Source organism: Mobula hypostoma, chromosome 3 (assembly GCF_963921235.1).
Source record: "Mobula hypostoma chromosome 3, sMobHyp1.1, whole genome shotgun sequence".
NCBI classification, from domain to species: Eukaryota; Metazoa; Chordata; class Chondrichthyes; order Myliobatiformes; family Myliobatidae; genus Mobula; species Mobula hypostoma.
The window spans coordinates 200,483,390-200,507,471 of record NC_086099.1 but is presented as its reverse complement, the minus strand read 5'-3'; the positions used below and the strand labels follow the sequence as shown (position 1 = coordinate 200,507,471).

General features: G+C 42.2%; 1 protein-coding gene across 3 annotated transcripts in view; it reads left to right on the top strand.

Annotated features, from left to right (window-relative positions):
• LOC134344491 (ATP-dependent 6-phosphofructokinase, platelet type-like) overlaps positions 1-24,082 on the top strand; it is a 136,284-nt gene that overhangs the window by 20,782 nt on the left and 91,420 nt on the right. For all 3 annotated transcript variants that reach the window (XM_063044381.1, XM_063044382.1, XM_063044380.1), the window contains exon 2: positions 16,719-16,792. In XM_063044381.1, the coding sequence (XP_062900451.1) occupies positions 16,719-16,792 (74 nt within the window). The remainder of the gene's footprint in view (positions 1-16,718; positions 16,793-24,082) is intronic.

The window sequence follows — 24,082 nt, the reverse complement described above, 5'->3', positions numbered from 1 at the left end:
TTAAAGCTGTTTACCCTCTCAACTGCAGATGCATTGATGTCAATAGGGATTAGCCCATCTCCATTCCTCCTGGAATCCACAACCAGCTCCTTTGTTTTTGAGACATTGAGGAAGAGGTTGTTTTCTTGACACCACTGTGTCAGAGAGATGACTTCTTCCCTGCAGGCCACCTCGTTACTGTTTGAAACAAGGCCAATTAAAGTAGTGTGGTCAGCAAATTTAATTAGCAGATTGGAGCTGTGGGCGGCGATACAGTCATGGGTGTACAGAGAGTAAAGGAAGGGACTTAGTACACAGCCCTGAGGGGCTCCTGTATTGAGAGTCAGAGGGTGGAGGTGAGGGAGACCACTCTTACCAGCTGCTGGCGATCTGACAGGAAGTTCAGAAACCAGATGCACAAGGCAGGGCCAAGGCAGAGGTTTCTGAGCTTCTTGTCAAGCCTGGATGGAACTATGGTGTTGAATGCTGAATTGTGACCATTGGGCTGAATTAAAAGCAAATCTTGCAGAAAATGCAACAAAGTAGGGCACATACAAAGAGCATGTTGGGTAGACAAAAATAAATGGACGGCAGAGGAAAGAGGAAAAGATTAAAAAGTCAAGTTGTTTTAAAACGAGCACTAATCTGCATGCTGTTGATGCAAAATCTGATAATGACGAGAGTGACGCGGGACTAGATACCCTTGAGATTTACAATGTGAAAGCTAACAATAGACAAACAATACGGCTTACACTTGAGGTGAACAGGTGAATTAAAATGGAATTGGATACTGGCTCAGCTGTTTCAGTCATTCCACAAAAAGAGTTTGAACAACATTTTAAAGATACTAAACTGATGCCTACAGATATCCAACTAAGAAGTTATACTGCAGAAATTATAACTCCTTTGGAAATGACATTCATGACAGTAAAATACAAAAACCAACAGCCATACAGAACTTGAATGTTCTAAGTGCAGGAGGATCAGCATTGTGTGATGTGAGTGGCTGAGAGATCTACAATCTGATTGGAGATCTGTCTCCCAGATCCTCTTCGATAAAATCAATGAAAGTGAATTAGCAAAGGTACTGGATAATGCGACACCTTGTGTCCATGCCAAAAACCATGAACAGTTGCCCAGCAGAGGACAAACAAGTGTTGGTGCCAACTTTTGTGCCTCTGGTGTTTAGAAGAAGCACGAAAATGACAAAAGCTCTGGTCTGACTACAACAGTTTTTGTTGGCAATATATCTGAGAAAGCTTCTGATATGTTAATCAGGCATCTACTTGCAAAATGTAGCTTGGTTTTAAGCTGGAAGAGAGTTCAAGGAGCTTCAGGAATGATGCAACCATTCATCTTTTGAATGTATATAGAACTAGAATCTCATCCTACGTGCATTAAGGATATTGCAAGAACATCAAGTGGGAGACAAAAATTTGCTTATAAAAGTAGATGAAAAGACCAAAGCCCAGCTGGATCAATGGAAGGCCGAAAAGGAAGGAGTCGAAAGAGATATGAAAACAGAGGATTTGTCAGTTGATATTGTGGATAAGGAAACCAAGAGGAGAGATCAGATAGTAAAGCGAGCAACAGAAGGATTACTCAGAGAACCTTCCAGATATCAAGATGCACGAACTAGAAGAAAATGAGGAAAGAGATGGAGAGAAAGAATGAGAAAGGGAAAGGTGTGAAAGAGAGAAGGAACTCGAATTGCTTGGGGGTGGGAATCGAACTGAAGAGACAGAGGAAGGGGCTGTTGGCTCACGAATGGAGAAAGCTTGGAGACAGTGCGAGAGGGAGGATAAACAGGTGATAGAGAAAGAATGCGTTCAGACCGATGGTTTGAGATATGTCTATTTTAATGTAAGAAACGTCATGAACAAAGCGGATGAGCTTAGAACGTGGATCAGTACTGGGAGCTATGATGTTGTGGCCATTACAGATGGTTCAGGGGCAGGAATGGTTACTTCAAGTGCCAGGCTATAGATGTTTCAGAAAGGGCATGGAGGGAGGCAAAAGAGGTGGGGGCGTGGCACTGCTGGTCAACGATAGTGTCATGGCTGCAGAAAAGGAGTAGGTCATGGAGGGATTGTCTACTAAGTCTCTGTGGGTGGAAGTTAGGAACAGGAAGGGGTCAATGACTCTACTGGATCTTTTTTTATAGACCACACAATAGTAACAGGGACATCGAAGAGCAGATAGGGAGACAGATTCTGGAAAGGTGTAACAATAACAGGGTTGTCGTGGTGGGAGATTCTAATTTCCCAAATATTAATTGGCATCTCCCTAGAGCAAGGGGTTTAGATGGGGTGGAGTTTGTTAGGTGTGTTCAGGAAGGTTTCCTGACACAATATTTAGATAAACCTACAAGAGGAGAGGCTGTACTTGATCTGGTATTGGGAAATGAACCTGGTCAGGTGTCAGGTCGCTCAGTGGGAGAGCATTTTGGAGATAGTGATCATAATTCTATCTCCTTTGCTATAGCATTGGAGGGGATAGGAACAGACAAGTTAGGAAAGCGTTTAATTGAAGTAAGGGGAAATATGAAGCTATCAGGCAGGAACTTGGAAGCATAAATTGAGAACAGATGTTCTCGGGAAATGTACGACAGAAATGTGGCAAATGTTCAGGGGATATTTGTGTGGCGTTCTGCATAGGTACATTCCAATGAGACAGGGAAAGGATGGTAGAGTACAGGAACCATGGTGTACAAAGGCTGTTGAAAATCTAATCAAGAAGAAAACAGAAGTTTACGAAAGGTTCAAAAAAACTAGGTAATAGAGATCTAGAAGATTATAAGGCTAGCAGGAAGGAGTTTAAGAATGAAATTAGGAGATCCAGAAGAGGCCATAAGAAGAGCTTGGTGATCATGATTAAGGAAAATCCCAAGGCATTCTCCAAGTATGTGAAGAGTAAGAAGATAAAACGTGAGAGATTAGATTAGATTATGAGGACACTCAGTTCTCGTTTATTGTCATTTAGAAATGCATGTATTAAAACATGATACAATGTTCCTCCAGAATGATATCATAGAAACACAGGACAAACCAAGACTAAAACTGACAAAACTACGTAATTATAACATAGGACATATAATATAGGACATATGAAATAGAATAGGACAAATCAAGTGTGACAGTGGAAAAGTGTGTATGGAACTGGAGGTGATAGCAGAGATACTTAATGAATACTTTGCTTCAGTATTCACCACGGAAAAGGATATTGGCAATTGTTGGGATGACTTGCAGCAGATTGAAAAGTTTGAGCATATAGACATCAAGAAAGGGGATGGACTGGAGCTTCTGGAAAGTATTAAGTCGGATAAGTCTCCGGGACCGGATGAGATGTTCCCCAGGCTACTGTGGGAGGCGAGGTAGGAGATTGCTGAGCGTCTGGCAATGATCTTTGCATCATCAGTGGGGACGGGAGAGGGTCCGGGGGATTGGAGGGCCGGTCCGCAAGAATATTGACAATATTAAACCGGTCCGCAGTGCAAAAAAGGTTGGGGACCCCTGCTTTATAGGACCCTGGTCAGACCCCGCTTGGAGTACTATGCTCAGTTCTCATAACCTCAATACAGGAAGGATGTGGAAACTATAGAAAGGGTGCCGAGGAGATTTACAAGGATGTTGCCTGGATTGGGCAGCATGCCTTATGAGAATAGGTTGAGTAAACTCAGCCTTTTCTCTTTGGAGTGGTGGAGGATGAGAGGTGAACTGATAGAGGTGTATAAAATGATGAGAGGCATTGATCGTGTGGATAGTTAGAGGCTTTTTCCCAGGGCTGAAACGGCTAGCACAAGAGGGCATATTTTTAAGGTGTTTGGAAGTAAGTACAAAGGAGATGTCAGGGGTAAGTTTTTTACGCAGAGAGTAGTGAGTGCATGGAATGGGCTGCCGGCGATGGTGGTGGAAGCGGATATGATAGGGTCTTTTAAGAGACTCCTGGATAGGTACATGGAGCTTAGAAAAATAGAGGGCAATGGGTAATTTCTAAGTAAGTACATGTTCAGTACAGCATTGTGGGCCATAGTTTGTCTATGTTTCTATGAACATGAGAATGAAAAAGAAAGGGGATCAAAGTAGATCCAGAGAGAGAGAAAGAGAAGAAAGGTGTCCAGAGCTGTCAATACCACAATCTACAGTCTCAGCGTTAACTCCTACAACCACCACGGAGGGGGGCCTAGAACCTGAGATTGTTTTCATAGCCACAAGTCTTACCTGCCCCACCCCACCCCACCCTTCCTTGTCAGGAAAGACATTATCCCACAAGAGAGAGAAATCCTCCACAGCCATTAAATCTTTAGGCCTGAATGGGACAATTTAAAATTGATTATGCTGTGTATGTCTGTATATTGTAGTTGTATTATATAGTGTACTGTGTATATAGTACAATGCATTCTATGTTGAGTGAGAGTTTATTGCTAAGCAGTGAGGAGTGTTGTGTATTTAATATTTCAGTAATATTTGTGTAATCTTGTGGATATGTATCTATTTTTGATTAAGCATTCTTCATTTAAATAATTCATTACAGGTTGTATGTATAAATACGTGATCATATGCATGTGTGATCATGTGCGTGATCACATGCATGCTTGCTTAAAGTAAACCTGAAGTTAGACCCTCATTTTGGACTCCTGTGTATCGCTTTTGAATTAGTTGAATGTTTTGAAGATACAGAACACAACACGCTCAGCATCGGAGTTCAGGATTAAACCTGGTCCTTTGGTACTGCAAGGGAGTGGCTCTACTAGCTGTGCCACTTGGTCCCCACAATTCCTCATCCTCCCCCCAGCACTTGTGCATGACTTCACTTGCAAGGTCAATGTTTTTTCCTTTTTTTTGCCTTGGTCTCATTTTTGTACGAATAATGTTGATGGGTTGGGGGGATATAGGACAACGCTTATCTGCGCCTTTGCTCTATCAAACTTTTAAGAGCTGTAGAATTTCCAGTGGCAGAAGAGACTACAGGAGTTGAAATCCAGTGCAACAAACGATTTATAGACCAGATGATGGTCTCAACTTGAAACGTCAACTCTCTACTTCTCTCCATAGATGCTGCGTGACCTGCTAAGTTCCCCTAGCCTTTAGTGTGTTGCTGAAGAACTTCGAGGCCTGGTTGTAATCTCATTATTGTTCACTGACCTTGCTCCAAGCAGATGGGTTTTTTACTCCCAGTGTCTATCTTGCAAAATGACTGAACTTAGTGTAAAAGGCACTGGGTTGTACAGAGGTCATCAAATGCATCATATATATTCACAACACAGAAGCTCTTCTCTGTATTATAATGTCTATCATGCCTCAAACTGACCTGTGAAACAACTCTACAATTGGATTTGATGACCCTTACTTTCGAGACATTTGACTGCATTTTGTTTATGTTGTGCATGAATATTTATTGTCTGTTTGATGAATGACTATTTGGGCACAGGCTGTCCTTTGGACACGGTCCTGTAATGGGTTCTCATCTTCCAGCACTCATCGAAGTTAAATAGAGTCACAAGAGCAGAATGAAAATCCCTAATTACATCCTCAGCATAACAAATGACAAGGGAAATCAAAAGCTAATGCAAAAAAAGAGGGCATACAACAAAGCAAAAATTAGTGGGAAGACGTGGTTGGGAAGCTTTTGAAAACCTACAGAGAACCCCTAAAAGAATCATTAGGAAGGAAAAGATGAAATATTAAAGCAATCCAACAAATGATCTCAAAGTGGATAGTAAAAGCTTTTTCAAGTATGTTTAAAAGAAAAGAGATGAGATTGGATATACGACCAGAAAAAAAAGGAGACCGGAGAAATAATAATGGGGGACAAGGAGATGGCAGATGAACTAAATGAGTATTTTGCATCAGCCTTCACTTTGGAAGACATTAATGGTGTGCCAGATGTTGAAGGGTGTGAGGGAAGAGAAGTGAGTGCAGTTACTATTACAAGGGGGATGGTGCTCAAAAAGCTGAAAGACTTGAGGATGAATAAGTCACCTGGGCTGATGAACTACAATCTAGGGTTCTGAAAGAGGTAGTGCTGGAGATTGTGGATGCATTAGTAATGATCTTTCAAAAATTATTGACTCTGGCGTGGTGCCAGAGAACTTGAACATTGCAGATGTCACTCCACTCTTTAAGAAAGGAAGGAGCAGTAGAAAGGAAATTTAGACCAGTTAGCCTGACCTCAGTGGTTGGAAAGATGTTGGAGTCAATTGTTAAGGATGAGATTATGGAGTTCCTGGTGACACAGGACAAAAGATGGGACAAAGTCAGTATGGTTTCTTTAGGGAAAGTCTTGCCTGATGACCCTGTTGGAATCCTTTGAGGAGATTTTTAAGTAGGATAGATAAAGGGGATGCAGTGGATGTTGTATATTTGGACTTTCAGAAGGCCTTTGACAAGGTGCCACTCCTGAGGCCACTTACCAAGTTACGAGCCCATGGTATTACAGGAAAGGTACTGGCATGGTTAAGGCATTGGCTGATTGGGAGGAGGCAGTGAGTTTGAATAAAAGGAACATTTTTTGGTTGGCTGCCATTGACTAGTGGTGTTCATCAGGGGTCAGTGTTGAGACCACTTCTTTTTATGCTGTATATAAATGATTTAGGTAATGGAATAGGTGGCTGTGTTGCCAAGTCTGCAGATAATACGAAGATTGGTGGAGGGGCAGGTAGTGTTGAGGAAACAGGCTGCAGAAGGGCTTAGATTAGGAGAATAGACAAGAATGTGGCAAATGAAATACATTATTGGAAAATGCATGTTCATGCACTTTGGTAGTAGAAATAAATGTGAAGACTATTTTCTAAGAGGGGAGAAAATCCAAAAATCTAAGATGCAAGGGGACTTGGAAGTCCTTGTGCAGAACACCCTAATAGTTAACTTGTAGGTTAAGTTAGTGGTGAGGAAGGCAAGTGCAATGTTAGCATTCATTTCAAGAGGTCGAAAATACAAGAGTACGGTTGTGATGCTGATACTTTATAATGCAGTGGTGAGGCCTCACCTTAAGTACTGTGAAGTTTTGGGTTGTTCCTCTAAGAAAAGATGTGCTGGAATTGGAGAGGGTCCAGAGGAGGTTTACAAGAATGATTCTGGGAATGAGAGAGTTATTGTACGAGGAACGTTTGATAGCTCTGGGTCTGTATTCACTGAAATTTAGAAGGATGAAGGGGATCGAATTGAACCTTCTGAATGTTGAAAGGCCGAGACATGGTAGATGTGGAAATGATGCGGAGAAGTTACTTTAGCCCAAGGGAGGTGAATTGTGGAATTTATTACCAAAGGCACCTGTGGAGACCAAGTTATTGGGTGCATTTAAGGAAGAGCTTGATAGGTTCTTGATTGGACACAGCGCCAAAGGTTATGGGGAGAAGGCCAGAGATTAGGGCTGAGGAGGGGGAGGATAAAGGATCAGTCATGATTGAAATGTGGAGCAGACTCCATGGGCCAAATGGCTTAATTCTGCTCCTATGTCTTAAGGTCTAAGACCCTTCATCAGGACTGGGAGAAACAGATGAGAAGTCAGAGTATGAAGATGGTGGGGGTGAGGGACGGAAGGTAGTATGTGATAGGTGAAACCAGGGAGCGAAAGGGTTGAAGTAAAGAGCTGGGAAGTCGATCGGCAGAGAGATCGAAGAAGGGGAGGGAGGTGTCAGAAATGGAGAGGTAAATTTGAGGGTAGGGTGGAAGTTCGAGGTAAAGTTGATGAAGTGGACGAGCCCGGCAAGGATGTAGGAAGCAGCACCAATGCAGTCGTGGATGTAGCGTAGGAAAAGTTGGGGAAAGATACCCGTGTAGGCTTGGAACACAGACTGTTCCACGTAGCTGACAAAAAGGCAGGCATAGCTGGGACCCACACGAGTGCACATAGCTATACCTTTCTTTTGAAAAGTGGGAAGAGCCAAAGGAGAAATTTTTGAGCCTGAGGACCAGTTCTGCCAGATGTCGGAGAGTGGTGCTGGAGGGGTACTGTTTGGGTCTGGTGTCCAGAAAGAAGTGGAGAGCTTTGAGACCTTCCTGATGGCAGTTGGAGGTGTTTAGGGATTGGCCATCTGTAGACAATTGGAAGTCATTGAAAAGATCGTGTGAAGTGGCACATATGTAGGTAGGAAGACTAGGGAAGGGTAAGGCAGTCAAGGTATGTAGATATAAGTTCAGTGGGGCAGGAACAAGCAGAAACAATGGGTCTACCTGGACAAGTAGGTTTATGGATCTTGGGTAGGTAGGAGGTAAAAACGGGAGGTGCGGGGTAAGGGAACTATGAGGTTGGTGGTAGTGGATGGGAGGTCCCCAGAGTTAATAAGGTTAGTGATGGTGTGGGAGACAATGGCCTGATGCTCCTTAGTGGGGTCCTGTTCAAGGGGTAATTAAGAGTAGATGTCTGAGAGTTGCTGTCTGAGCTCAGCAAGGTACAGGTCAGTCCGCCAGACTACTGTCTGCAGGTTTGATGGTGCTGTTAGGATTAGTGCAGAGAGAATGGAGAGCAGAACATTTGGAAGGAGTGAGATTGGAATTGGAAAGAGGAGTGGTGAAGTCGAGGCGGTTAATGTCTCATTGGCAGTTAGCAATGCAAAGATCCACAGCAGGCAGAAGACCAGAGTGGGCTGTCTCTGGATGAGGAGGAAAGTTGATGATGGGAGAAGGGATTATCAATGTGGGCTCAATAGTCCTTGTCAAAGAAGTAGGCATGGAGATGAGCATGGAACCTGCTGAAGTGTAGCACAAGGGGACAAACAGAGGCGGCGCTAAGGTGGTGCTAGCTGGGGCTTTTGCCCCAGCAGAAATCGCAATAGCCCCACCATAGCACCACCAAGAAATTAACTGTAGTTGCTTTGCTTTCTCTGTATAGTTTTGAATACAGTTTGTTTCTCCAGCTGATCTAGTGAAACAGCGCCCCCAATTACCACAGCACCCACGCAGCAATAAAGTTATAAACTCTGTCAGATCCACTCTGCACTTCTGCTTATTTGTTCGTTGTCAATGTCTTGCCATTGCTGTCCTCAAATCAGTTAAGCTGATCTAAGATCACCTAAGGTGGTGATGTCACTCACGCTCACTCACGCGAGAGATTGATAGTATACATCCAGGAGCAGATCCGTGGTCTCGCGAGACTAATGGATGCCACACGCACAAATTGTGCTTTTACAAGCGAGCGTCGACCTCGCACGTGCATTATTTTGGCCGGCGTGAAAAATGGATCGGTTTTTAGTCAGAAAACGACCTCATCCAGAGGAATCAGTGGTGTCTCAGCCTGAGCATGTCTTAATTGTAAGTGACAGGCAGAAAGAGGTAAGTGGGGATGAGGACGACATCAGTTCATCAAAGGAGTGTGAGGGCGAAGTAGAAGTACAAGAACTGGAGTGGGATTCGGAAGAGAACATGGATGAAGCTGCTCTTAGTGCGAGTGGGAATACTGTTAGCGATGTTAGCCAGCAGACTGAGGAAGGACCCCGTCGGCCAGCATTGAAAAAGTACCCTTCGCTGCTCGCAGGAGTTTTATTAGTGGCTGGCTTGACCTGTACTGCTGGCTGGAATATTCAATCACAAAGGATGCTACATTCTGCTTCGCATGCAGGCATTTCCTGTGTGGAGGACATGGGTTCCATTCTGAGTCTACCTTCACTGTCACCGGTTACAGCAACTGGCAGAAAGCTACAACAGCTTTCAAGACCCACTGTGTAAGTGCAACTCATAAGTTTGCTATGGAAGCATGGGCCAAGTTCAGATTGAGAAAACGTGACGGTTCAAGATTGGGAAATATGCTTGATAAAGGACATGCAAAGATTGTCCAAGGAAATCGTGAGTATATGAGAGCAGTGGTTGAGTCTCTACGCTATACTACGCGCCAAGGCATTGTCCAGCGAGGACACCGGGAGAATGATGGATCTGGCGATAGGGGAAACTTTGTTGAGTTGCTTAGTGTAATTGGGAAGTCTGATAAGACTGTAGCTAAAAAAATTAGAGGACAATCCTGGAAATGCAAAAAACACCCATCACGATATCCAAAATGAAATTATGGGTATTATGGCAGATATGGTCAGGCATCAAATAAGTGCAGAAATCAAGGAGGCTGGATATTTTGCCATCCTGGTGGATGAAAGTAAAGACTTGAGTAAAAAGGAGCAAATATCAGTGGTGGTGCGGTATTTGAATAATGAAACAGTGCTTGAAGAATTCTTGCACTTCACTCCAGCGGAAGGGTTGGGCGCAGAGTCGCTTCATACAAGCATTGAATAGACACTCGCCCGGTGTGTTATTGATAAGAACGCATGTATAGTTCACTATAGGTCCTCATGCGAATGGAGTTTCTCTTGCCTCAGACGCGTCAAAAACTACTTAAGGAATAGCAGCAGCGATGCTCGGAACAGCAACTTGGCTCTGTTGGCCATAAACAGCCAGAGGACCAAGGCACTTGACATCCAGAAAATCATTGATTCTTTCGCCACCAATCACAACAACAGACGGATTGTGCTCTCTGAAAATATTAATGGTGAGTGCAGTTGAATTTTTAAAAATTTGGGCCAAGACTAATGCTGATTATTGTTATTATTATTTTGTGGTGGATACCCCATAGTCCTTATGTTTCCTGCAAATCCTAAAATATTACGTTTACTGCTATTAAGCCTGCTGGTTTTGCTTAGACTTCCAAGCGGTGATTCTGTTGATTTTTGTTTTAAATTCAATTAATTGAGGTATTGCATGGTCAGAGTATGATTTGTCCAACTCCTGGTAAAGCCTTGCATCTGTTGTTTGCTTTATTTGACTTTAATAACGGTGTATCTTTTGGCATTGTTGTCTATGTAGTGAGAATAGCAGTGGGTTGTGTCGTGTTTTTCAGTTGAAAAGCACGCATTTGACACTGATTGCGGGATTGGTGCGTGATTCACGTCGTCCGCTGTTGCTCGGATGCTCTGTTTGTTTTTTTTTTGTTTATGCTCCGTGTAGCCCAGGTTGTCTCCGATGCCGTTGACACGGTAACAGTTCACTTCCATATTAGATCTATCAATTGCTGTTGCTTGTGAATCAACAGAGGCATTTATAGTAGGCACATAATGCTTGAAACTGACTTTTTAACGCCACGCGTCTGGCCTTGCGAATACATTTTACCATACAGTGCATCCCTCAGCACCATCACTGAATCATTTTGCCCCTTCGTAGCACTAGCAAGAATAAACCTCTGGCGCCGCCACTGGGGTCAAAGGTGAGCCCCTTACTGATAGAGAGTGTTCTGCCTCAGAGAGGGGAAGGTGAGAGGGAGTGATCAGAGAATACAGCCATCAAATGAATGTTGCAGCTCTCCTGATTCATTGTGATAAGAGTCATGAATTGAGGACTTCTGAAGGGGTAAGATGAGAGAACACAGGCCAGTCCTTGATCAGAAGTGGAGAGACTGAGCAATTTTAAGTTGCTGGGTGTCAATATCTCTGAGTACCTAAACTGGACTTGACATATCTGTGCAGCTATCAAGAAGGCAATGCAGTGGCCATCTTAGGGGATTTGGTATGTCACCTAAAATACTTGCAAATTTCTACACATGTATTGTGGAGAGCACTCTGGCTGCATAACCATCTGGTTTGGTGGGGGGTGGGGTGCTACTATACAGGATTGAAGTAAGCTGCAGAGAGTTGTAAAATTATTCTGGTCCATCATGGGCACTAGCCTCTATAGTATCCAGGACATCTTTAAGGAGTGGTGCCCCAAAAAGTCGGCGTCCATCATTAAGGATCTCCCCCCCCCCCCCAACCCAATCCAGGACATGTCCTCTTCTCATTGTTATCATCAGGAAAGAGGTACAGAAGCCTGAAGGCTCTCACATTTTTGCACAAATAAATGAATATATTCACTGTGATTCATAGTATTTTTTCTTTATTATTATGTATTGCATTGTACTACTGCCACAAAAATAACAAATTTCATGACATACAGTATGCTGGTGATATCAAACCTGATTCTGATTTGGTTTGCTTCTATTTAAGCCAAATGAAAAATAAATAGTCCTATTATTTTGATTCCCCCAGTTGGAATAAAGGGTTAAGTAAAATATTTGGGTTCTGACGTGCAGGGTGCACCCTTGTTTGTTCTGCGCCAATGAAATATGAGATGATCCAATTAAAAATTACTGCAATCACTATTCATCTTTTGGATTTTGTCTTGCCAAAGGCTGAATCGAGTTACAACCCTGCATGGTTTGTTTTAGATGGAATGCGCTGTTGACTTTATGCTTTCACAGAGAGACTGTAGAATTTTTCTAGGCCGATCTTACGCGGTGCCTTCACTGAAAAGGATTATGTAGTCCTCTCTGCAATCCTGAAATAAAAGAAAGATGCTTAAGTTAAAGATCAAAGGAGAAAAGTTGAAAGATGAGATGGACTTTAAGAGAAATTCCAACACACTCTTTTCAGTTGCCTTGGGAATGTGGAATTCCATAATCTCATACTTAATTTTGAGCACATAATTGGCAGAATGACCTATCGAAGCGGAGACTTTTCCCTTCAAACTGGTTATCTTTTTTGAAATGTCGGTAATTTAATGGATTGTTTTTCTACTTTAGTAGTCATACGTTCTGGCACATTTGGGGCAGTGACTAGTTTCAGTCCTGACCTCCTGTGCCACCTTTGTGGAGTTTCACTTACTTGGGATTGCATGAGTTTCTGTTGGAAACAATGTTTTCCTCCCATTTATAAATATTTAACAGGTTGGTAAGTTAATTGGACAAGGTAAATGGCCCCTAATATATAGGTAATTGTTGGAATCTGAAAGGAATATGGGGTGAATGAAATTGGATTAGTATAGGATTAGTGTTACTTGGGTGACAGGTCTGTCTCTGGACTGCATTAGTTTTATAACTGTAAGGCCTCCCATGAGAGGAAGGATGTGGAGACTATGGAACGGGTGCTGAAGCTCACCGGAGGGTATTAGATATAAGGAAAGGTTGGGCAAACTTGGGTTGTTCTTTAGAGTGTCAGAGATGGAGGGGTGATCGGATGTCAAACACCAGAGGACATGCTTATAAGGTTATCGGGAAAGTTAAAAGGTGATATGAGGGGTCAGTTTTTTTTACACATAGTGATAGGTGCCTAGAACGGGTTGCCCCAATGGTTGTGGAAGCAGGCAGATTAGTGGACATTAAGAGGCTCTTAAATAGACAGATCAATATGAGGGAATGGAGGGCCATGGATTATACACAGCAGGAGGATATTTAGTATAATTTGACATCCAGATTGGCACAAGATCATGGCCTGTCCAGAGCTGTACTGTTCTTTACTCCAGGTTAGTTTAAAACTAGTAAGTAAGATCTCTTTCAGCCAAACCGCATATAAATAATGCTAGTTTCCCTTGGAGGAGGGATGAATTTGTAAGTGTGGTTTGCAAACAAGGTCTCCATTGAATAACTCAGATCTGGAAGGATATTGTTTGCTGTGTATGAATGGTTTAGTGGTTGTAATATTAGATAGCTTATATGCTGAGTATAAAGTTGAAGAATTTGCATTTGTTTATTAAAAATTAAATATAAAAAGGTACTCTGAATAATATGACCAATGAATTATTGTTACACCTTTTGATGATGAAATCTGTTATCTTTACTCCGTCTGCTGTGCGTGTAATTCACATTTTTTTATACTGATGTCACCTAGCCACCCAATGTTTAAAATCCTGCCATAGATGGTTTAAGAAGGTCCATTATTATTTTCTCCAGGCAACCACGGATAATAAATGGTCTTTGCCAGTGATGCCAACAGCTAAAATAACTTTTTCTTTTTGCTAAAGAGCCTGTTACTCAGTGCAGTGTGTATGATTCAGACGTGCTGAGTGTTGCAATCACCTTGGGTGACTGGTTCTATAGAATTCTAGTTTGATTCTATGACACTCTACAGTACTAGTTGTGGTGGGAAGGTGGCCAGAAATATATTCAAGGTAATTGTAACAGACTACTTGATTGCTGTTTCGGTGCCAATAACCTACTGTTCCGGACATGACTTCACACTTTTCAATTCAGTGTTGGAGGTAAAGCGTTGACTTCACTGGAATGTGTGGATACATTTGATTTCAGAGTGTGCACGTATTTCCTTTTGACAGAAGGAAGAGGCCACTTGACCCATCAGATCATACTGGCACACAGAGCAATCACATTTCCCCTGTTAACCCCACTGCTTTAGCAGAGGTTCACCCGGTTAATTCCAGAGATGAGGGGGTTGGCCTAAGGGAGAATGAGTCACTGGGACTACACTCAGTGGAGTTCAGAAGAATGAGAGCGTATCGTATAGGTAAAGCATATAACGTTACGCAAGGGATAGATAAGCTAGAGGTAAGATAGTTGTTTCCACTGCTGTGACTAGAGGTAGGAACATAGTCTCAAGATTCAATTGTGATTCAATTTTACACAGGAGGAGGATATATAGTATAGTTTGACATCAAGATTGGCAAGAGATCATAGTCTGAATAGCCTGTCCTGTGTTGCACTGTTCTTTACTCCAGGTTCATTTGAAATTAGTAAATAGGATATGTTCAGCCACTGCAGATACTGGATTTGATCTCCCAGAGTGTAACGTCTCGCACTCGCCATTTAAACACCTTCAACATTTCTCCACGCATATCTGCAACTGACTTACATCTTGCTATATCCCTTTGCAATCTTCTTCTCTATCCAAAATGCCACCAGTGTTGATGTCATCTGCAAACTTACTAACCCACTCATCCTTTTTTTCCATATACCACTAATGGCAGAGACCCTAGCACAGATCCCCGTGGAACTACACTAGTCATAAATCTCCACCCGAGTAAGATTCATCAACCACAACCTTCTGTTTCCTATTGAGCAAGCCAATTCTGTATATAAATGGCAATTCACTGTGCATGCCAGGCACTAATCAGTACATAATTTGATTATTTTTATAAAAATGTGTTCAGATTATATCATTAAAAAAGATACAACTATTAACATTTTCATGTTTGTGATTAATTTCACTGGACATAGCTTTTAAAGTTTGACTTTAGGTATGATATAGGTGTGTGAGCTTGCTTGGAACATTAAATTGGCTAAACAAATACCCCTGAGTATCTTATGTCTAAGTAATGTGCAGAACTTGTTTAGTATTTTTTTATTTTACCAGCATAGAGGCTGGATTACTCAGCCATGCCATGTTATGTTCATTACCCCAAACACAAAAGAATATGTGAAGCTCTATCCAGTCTATGGGTATCCTCACTCTAGGGAGGTTATCTGCATCCACCTTCTCTTCAAGTACTAGTTTACTTCCCTGTCTAGTCTCTGAGGCAAAGTTTAGTTGCCAATACCCACTGCTTAGGTGATGGGACCCCTACATTACCAAAGAAGAGATACTTCCAACTAACCGAGTATTTTTTCCTTTTAATGATAATGTCCATTTTAGACAAATACAATAGTTCAGTAGTTCCATTTAATAAAAGAAAATGTAGACAGTATACAACCTGAAATTCTTGTTCTTCACAGACAACCACGAAAGCAGAAGGTACCCCAAACAATGAGTGATAGAACCTCAAAGCCCCTACTCCCCCCCCACACTCACACACAAGCAGCAGCAAAGCATAGATCCTCCCCACTTCAGCAAAAAAGAATCATCACCTTCCACCCACCAAGCAAGCAATAGCGAGGCCCCCAAGGAAGACCATAACTCTTAAGAAATTTAACGCCCTCTGAGAACTTCTGATTTGTAAAAGATTTCTGAATTACAAAAGATTTTCTCTCTGTCATTGTCCTTGTCATTCCTGATGATCACCAATGCTTTCCAACATTTATACTGTTTTGCAACTAGCTGAAGTTATCTGCATGTGACGTTTTTCAGATGCCTTTGCTAGGACAAAGTAACTCGCACAGATGGTTTAAAACGGATTCCCAACCTGCGGTCCACGGACCCTTGGTTAATAGTGACTCCTAGTCCTAGTCTCACTTACCAGTGGAAGCAATTTTCCTGCCTCTATCTTATCCTTCCCTTCCATAATTTTGTGTTTCCATTAGGATGCCTTCATTCCTCTGAATTCTGTTGAATATAATTCCAGGTGTCTAAATCTTCCTTCATCAACTAACCCACTCATTTCTGGAGTTAACATAGGGAACCACCACTACACTGCATTCAGAACCAATGTATCTTTCCTTAAATAAGGAGACCAGAACTGTACATAATGCTCCGGGTAATTGTGCACAGTAGAAGAAACATTCCACAATGGCAGTGATTCCTGCTGCAATACCTGTTTACACTTGACAAAGGTTAATAGAAAACATAGAAAACACGTGCAGGAGTAGGCCATTCGGCCCTTCGAGCCTGCACCGCCATTTATTATGATCATGGCTGATCATCCAACTCAGAACCCCGCCCCAGCCTTCCCTCCATACCCCCTGACCCCTGTAGCCACAAGGGCCATATCTAACTCCTTCTAATATAGCCAATGAACTGGCCTCAACAGTTTCCTGTGGCAGAGAATTCCACAGATTCACCACTGTCTGTGTGAAGAAGTTTTTCCTAATCTCGGTCCTAAAAGGCTTCCCCTCTATCCTCAAACTGTGACCCCTCGTTCTGGATGAAATGATGTGAGAGAGAATATTTATCATAGAAATAAATAGGTGAAAGGGATTAACTGGCTAACTCCGAGACCCAGCATAGATCTGATGGGCTGAATGTCCTCTGTGGCAAGAAAATAACAAACCATTAGGCGCTTTATTTGTGTTAGAATATAAATTGCCCACGATGGTGCTGATATCTGATTTTATTTTTGCCGTAGGTATGAATGCTGCTGTCCGTGCTGTGGTGCGTATGGGAATTTACGTTGGATCTAAAGTCTATCTCATTCATGAGGTTTGTTAACTCTTTTTAGATTTTTACTTTGATTCATGGTTAAAGGAAAATGATGAAATAATTTGTTTGCACTGAGTATGATAAGTTGTTTACTGTTCTTATTTCAAAACCATGGTTACATCCTTTTTGAGTTCATCTTGTATAATACCACCTGATTCCTTGGTTAATACTATATCACAAATGTTTAATGGTTCTGTTGTTATAAAGCAACATTATAATCTGGTCTGCTCTCCCTCGAATAGGAAGAATATACTTATGACAAAGAAAGTACATCAAAATCGACCTGATTAATTCTGGGAATTGGGTGACTCCCTTTATTGAAGAGATTAATCAGACTGAGCTTGTACTCTTAGTGTTGAAAAGAATGAGAGATAGTCACATTGAAGCAGTCAGAACTCCTGTGAGACTTGAAAGGAGAAATGCAGAGATGTTTTCCAAGGCTGGAATGTCTAAAATCTGGAGGTCATGCATTCAAAATTAATGGTCAGCCACTCGGGACAGAAGTAGGACGAAATCTCTTCATCCAAGCAGGGTTATGGAGGTCATACATTTTTAAATATATAGGGAATTGGTGCACAGCAACAATGTGTCACTGAATTAAAACAAAATCTGAGAAAATACTTGTACTTCCACTTCTTAGGTTCTTGCATAATGATTTTAGTTGGTTATCATTTGCTCTGAAAACATGCTTCCCAATCATTGTTTTCTATGCCTTGGAAAAAGTCATACCTGTGCTGCTCTTTCATGGACTTGAATTTTACCTATGTCTTACTTGTCTTACTTGTACAAGTCAAGAATTTTACTTGTCTTATGATTTAGGAAGTTCAGGCTTTCATCCTTGCTGGAGTTTACAAGAATGAGGGGGGGGGGAGTCTCATTGAAACTTATCGAATATTGAAAGGCCTAGACAGCGAAGACATGGAGAAGATGTTTCCTACATTAGGGGAGACTAGGACCGGGGGGGGAGGGGGTCACAGCCTCAGAATACAAGGATGTCCCTTCAGAATGAAGATGAGGAATTTCTTGAGGCAGAGGGGGATGAATCTGTGAAATTCTTTGTGATAAATGGCTGCGGAGGCCAAGTCATTAAGTGTATTTAAAGTGGAAGCCGATATGATCTTGATTAGTCAGGGCATCAATGGTTATGGGGAGAAGGCAGAAAACGGGGTTTGAGAGAGAAAATGAATGAGCCGTGGAACGGTGGAGCAGGCTTGATGGGCTGAAGTGCCTAATTCTGCTCCTGTGGTCTTATTTCCACAAGACTTTGACTGGACGTTGATAGGAGCAATATATGCACTTCTATGCACACACAATAATAGGAAAGGTCAAAACTGTGCAAATACGTCTCACTTCCAGTCTTCTTTGTGGTCTGTTGTTCTTATCGGTACATTATTGAATATAGAGGTACTACATGAACTGAATGTCATGCAGGCTCAAAGTCACTGTAATAAATCTATTCAATAAACTGATGTGAAGAACGAACTTTCCAGTTATGCACTATAAATGGTCTTCCTGGCATTTTTACTGAAGGTAGTTTTTATGATTGGGATCTTTAGAAACATCAGTTGTTATTCTTGAACTTTTATGATACCAATTGAAATTTCTGTCAAGTATAAAACAATTACAAAGTGCACTGGAGTAGGCCATTTAACCTAGTGAGTCCATGTGGCATTTATGCTGCGCTTAAGCTTTTTCTTGTGTTGTCTAAACCTTATTGCTGTAACTCTCTATTCCCTTCTCCCTCGCATGTAATCAATCTTCTCGGAAATTTATCTCCACTCTTCACCTCATCCGTACCCTATAGCAGCCAATTCCATGTTCTCATCACTCATTGGGTAAAGAAGACTTTGTTATTGTGAAATACAATGTTGAAAAGTATACGGTCATGCACTTTGAAAGAAATAAACAGGCAGACTATTTAGATGAGAGAATTCAAGATGCAAAGGGCCTTGGGAGTCCTTGTGCAGGATACCCTAAAGGTTAATTAACCCCCAGGTTGAGTTGGTGGTGATGAAGGTGAATGCAATGTTGGAATTCATTTCTAGAGGTATAGAATATAAGAGCAGGGATAGAAACATAGAAACATAGAAAATAGGTGCAGGAGTAGGCCATTCGGCCCTTCCTGTAGCAGAGAATTCCACAGATTCACCACTCTCTTTGTGAAGAAGTTTTTCCTCACCTCGGTCCTAAAAGGCTTCCCCTTTATCCTTAAACTGTGACCCCTCGTTCTGGACTTCCCCAATGTCAGGAACAATCTTCCTGCATCTAGCCTGTCCAATCCCTTTAGAATTTTATACATTTCAATAAGATCCCCCCTCAATCTTCTAAATTCCAGAGAGTATAAGCCTAGTCGATCCAATCTTTCAACATATGAAAGTACTGCCATCCCAGGAATCAATCTGGTGAACCTTCTTTGTACTCCCTCTATGGCAAGAATGTCTTTCCTCAGATTAGGGGACCAAAACTGCACACAATACGCCAGGTGTGGTCTCACCAAGGCCTTGTACAACTGCAGTAGAACCTCCCTGCTCCTGTACTCGAATCCTCTTGCTATGAGTGCCAGCATACCATTCGCCTTTTTCACCGCCTGCTGTACCTGCATGCCCACTTTCAATGACTGGTGTACAATGACTCCCAGGTCTCGTTGCGCCTCCTCTTTTCCTAATCGGCCACCATTCAGATAATAATCTGTTTTCCTGTTCTTGCCACCAAAGTGGATAACCTCGCATTTATCCACATTAATAAGGGATGTGATGTTGTGGCTCTATAAGGCATTCATGAAACCACCATTGGAGTTTTATGTGCAGTTTTGGGCTCCTTATTTTAGAAGGGATATACTAACATTGGAGAGAGTTCAGAGAAGATTCATGAGAATGATTCCAAGAATGAAAGGGTTACCATATGAGGAATGTCTGGCAGCTCTTGGGCTGTATTCCCTGGCGTTCAGGAAAATGAGGGGGGATCTCAGAAAGATTCCAAATGTTAAAAGGCCTGAACAAATTAGATATGGTAAAATTATATCCCATGGTAGGGGAGCCTAGGACAAGAGGGCACGACTTCAGGATTGAAGGACGTGCATTTAGAACAGAGATGTGGAGAAATTACTTTAGTCAGAGGGTGGCAAATCTGTGGAATATGACAAGATAGGCAGAACTCAGCATGGATTCCTTAAAGGAAAATCCTGCCTGACAAACCTATTACAATTTTTTGAGGAAATTACCAGTAGGCTAGACAAGGGAGACGCAGTGGATGTTGTATATTTGGATTTTCAGAGGCCTTTGACAAGGTGCCACACATGAGGCTACTTAACAAGATAAGAGCCCATGGAATTACGGGAAAGTTACATACGTGGATTGAGCGTTGGCTGATTGGCAGGAAACAGAGAGTGGGAATAAAGGGATCCTATTCTGGTTGGCTACCGGTTACCAATGGTGTTCCGCAGGGATCAGTGTTGGGGCCGCTTCTTTTGACATTGTACATCAACGATTTAGATTATGGAATAGATGGCTTTGTGGCTAAGTTTGCTGACGATACGAAGATAGGTGGAGGGGCCGGTAGTGCTGAGGAAACGGAGAGTCTGCAGAGGGACTTGGATAGATTGGAAGAATGGGCAGAGAAGTGGCAAATGAAGTACAATGTTGGAAAGTGTATGGTTATGCACTTTGGCAGAAAAAAATAAACGGGAAGACTATTATTTAAATGGGGAAAGAATTCAAAGTTCTGAGATGCAACGGGACTTGGGAGTCCTCGTACAGGATACCCTTAAAGTTAACCTCCAGGTTGAGTCAGTAGTGAAGGAGGCGAATGCAATGTTGGCATTCATTTCTAGAGGAATAGAGTATAGGAGCAGGGATGTGATGTTGAGGCTCTATAAGGCACTGGTGAGACCTCACTTGGAGTACTGTGGGCAGTTTTGGTCTCCTTTGTTTAAGAAAGGATGTGCTGACGTTGGAGAGGGTACAGAGAAGATTCACTAGAATGATTCCGGGAATGAGAGGGTTAACAAATGAGGAACGTTTGTCCGCTCTTGGACTGTATTCCTTGGAGTTTAGAAGAATGAGGGGAGACCTCATAGAAACATTTCGAATGTTAAAAGGCATGGACAGAGTGGATGTGGCAAAGTTGTTTCCCATGATGGGGGAGTCTAGTACGAGAGGGCATGACTTAAGGATTGAAGGGCGCCCTTTCAGAACAGAAATGCGAAAAAAAATTTTTTGTCAGAGGGTGGTGAATCTATGCAATTTGTTGCTACGGGCAGCAGTGGAGGCCAAGTCATTGGGTGTATTTAAGGTAGAGATTGATAGGTATCTGAGTAGCCAGGGCATCAAAGGTTATGGTGAGAAGGCAGGGGAGTGGGACTAAATAGGAGAAAATGGATCAGCTCATGATAAAATGGCGGAGCAGACTCGATGGGCCGAATGGCCTACTTCTGCTCCTTTGTCTTATGGTCTTATGGAATTTGTTGCTACGAGAGGCTGTGGAGATCAAGTCACTGGGTGTATTTAAGGCAGCGATAGATAGGTTCTTGATTAGTCAGGGCATCAAAGGGTATGGGGTGAAGGCAAGGGCGTGGGGATGACTGGAAGAATTTGATCAGCCCATGATTGAATGGCAGAGCAGACTTGATAGGCCAAATAGCCTACTGCTCCTTTATCTTATGGTCTTGTATTCCTCCTACGTTGGCTATTAATCGGTTTTAGTCTATATTTCTTTTAAGTCCATATTTAAGCCTATAAATTTTTCACTTTTGACTGACTTTTGTAATCTAATTCTTAAATTATGCATCTCCTAAATCTGTTCTCTAGTGTTTCCTAGTGGAGTTTGATCGTCCTATTTCTGGTCTAATTTTTCATTTAAAAGTTCTGAGATTGCAGTTAGCAGCCTTTTTGATTTTGTGCAACTGAACCAGCATATAGGTGGGAGATTGAAAATCTATCTGAATGGTGTCACAACAACCTCTTATTCAGTGTCAGCAAGACCAAGGAGCTGATTTTTGACCAGGAGGAGGAAACCAGAGGTTCATGAGCCAGCTCTCATTGGAGCATCAGAAATGGAGAGGGTCAGCAACTTTAATTTCCTTGAGGTTGCCATTTCAGAGGACCTGTAAGTGCAATTATGAAGAAAGCATGGAGGCACTTCTACTTTAGAAGATTACAAAAATTGGCATGACATCAAAAACTTCAACAAAATTTTGTAGATGTGCAGTGGAAAGAATATTGACTGGTTGTATCTCAGCCTGGTATGGAAACACCGAAGCCCTTGAACAGAAAATCCTACAAAAGTAGTGGATATCGTCCTGTCCGTCACAGCTAAAGTCCTCCCCAGAACTGAACATTTCTACAGGAAAGCAGCATCCATCATCAGGGACCCCCACCACCCAGGTCATGCTCTTTTCTTGCTGCTGCCATCATGAAGGTGGTGGAGGAGCCTCAGGACTCACACCACCAGATTCAGGAATAGTTATTACCCCTCAACCATCTGGCTCTTGAAACAGACAGGATAACTTCACTCACTCCATCACTCAACTGTTCCCACAATCTATGGACTCACCTTCAAAGACACTTCATCTCATGTTCTTGATATTTATTGCTTATTTATTTATTATTATTATTTTTATTTTTGTATTTGAATTTTGTTGTCTTTTGCACACTCGTTGCCCGCTCTTTTGGGTACAGTCTTTCATTAATTCTATTGTGGTTATTGGATATACTGAAAACGAATCTCAGGGTTGTATATGGTAACATATATATACATTGATAAATTTATTTTTAACTCGGAAATTTGAACTCAAACATCAAAACTGAATGAACTGCTGTATTAAATATGTTTCTTAAGCACGTTGCTGTAAAATTTGGTCTTGGCTTCCTCTGAATTGTTTTCTACGTTATGGGATGTGGTTTCACGCCTGTTAGTGCTGATTCTGCCTGGACTTGCAGATATCTCTTTCAAGTGATTTCCCCAAGTGTAGATGATGAGTTGGGAGGAAAAACTGGTATTCAAGATGATGGTTGCAAATCAATTGAGTGGCTTGGTCCTGGATACTGCCCAGCTTCAAGCTTCGGTATTTGGCACTTGTTTCAAACCAGAGCTGGTTATTTATGTGGTTCTGATTTTCTATTACAGTGCTAGCTGTTCAATCTGTTTCAGTAGTGCCTCATTCTTGGGTCTCTTAACGTTTTGCTTTCTTTAGGGATGCTGATACTGAATCCTCCAGTTTTGATTCTGACTCAGCAACACGCACAACACGCTGGAGGAACTCAGCAGGTCAAGCAGCATCGGGTCACCGATGTTGGTTTCCAGGGATGCTGCCCGACCTGCTGAGCTCCTCCAGCGTGTTGTGCGTGTTGTTTTGACCCCAGCATCTGCAGAGTATTTTGTGTTTTTGATTCTGACTCTTCTCCGGCTCTGAGGAGATTGTTTTTCCTCTGGCATCAGCTGGGTGGCTCAGTTTTCTGATTTCATCACAGCTGATAGAGGCAGAAAGCCCAGGAAAAAGCCCTCTGGGCCATTGTGTCCACAGTAACCATAATCCAACCATTTATGCTAATCTTACATTGAAACTATTATTTGTTCTCCTCACATTCTCTTCAAATCTCCCTGGATTTTACCATTCTCACCAGGACCAATTTGCAGTAGCTGACTAAACCCACCATAGCCTTTCTATTTTTTATGCCACTCTGTTGCCCGACAACAGTTTCCATCTCACTACATCATCCTCCAGCCCCTGCACCTTTTCGCTCCCCCCACACTTAAATAATTTCCTGAACTGCTATGTAGACCCCCCCCCACCATATTTCTTACAGTTAAGCAGATCTGTCACACTGTCCAATCCAGAGGATGTGAATGTTTTCTTAACCAGTGTTTCACTGACTGTCTCCTTCCCCTAACCTTCAATTAATACCATTGTGTGCACTTTGAGCTAATGATCTTTGAAAAGTGTTCACCATTAATGAAGTAGCATGGGAGAGGTGTGTTCTCCACAGACTCCCACATGCTGCAGTTACACCATATCACCTGGTCTACCACTGCTGTCTGGCTTTTTTTATGTAATTAAATAAAAACATAGAACGTTGCAGCATAGTACAGGCCCTTCAGCTCATGATGTTATGCTGACCTTTTAACCTACTCTAAGATCAATGTAATCCTTCCCTCTCACATAGACCTCCAATTTTCTATCATCCACGTGCCAATCTCAGAGTCTTATAAATATCCCTAATGCATTTGCCTCTACCACCACCCCTGGTAGTGCGTTCCACACACCCACCACCCTCTCTGTGTGTTTAAACAAGC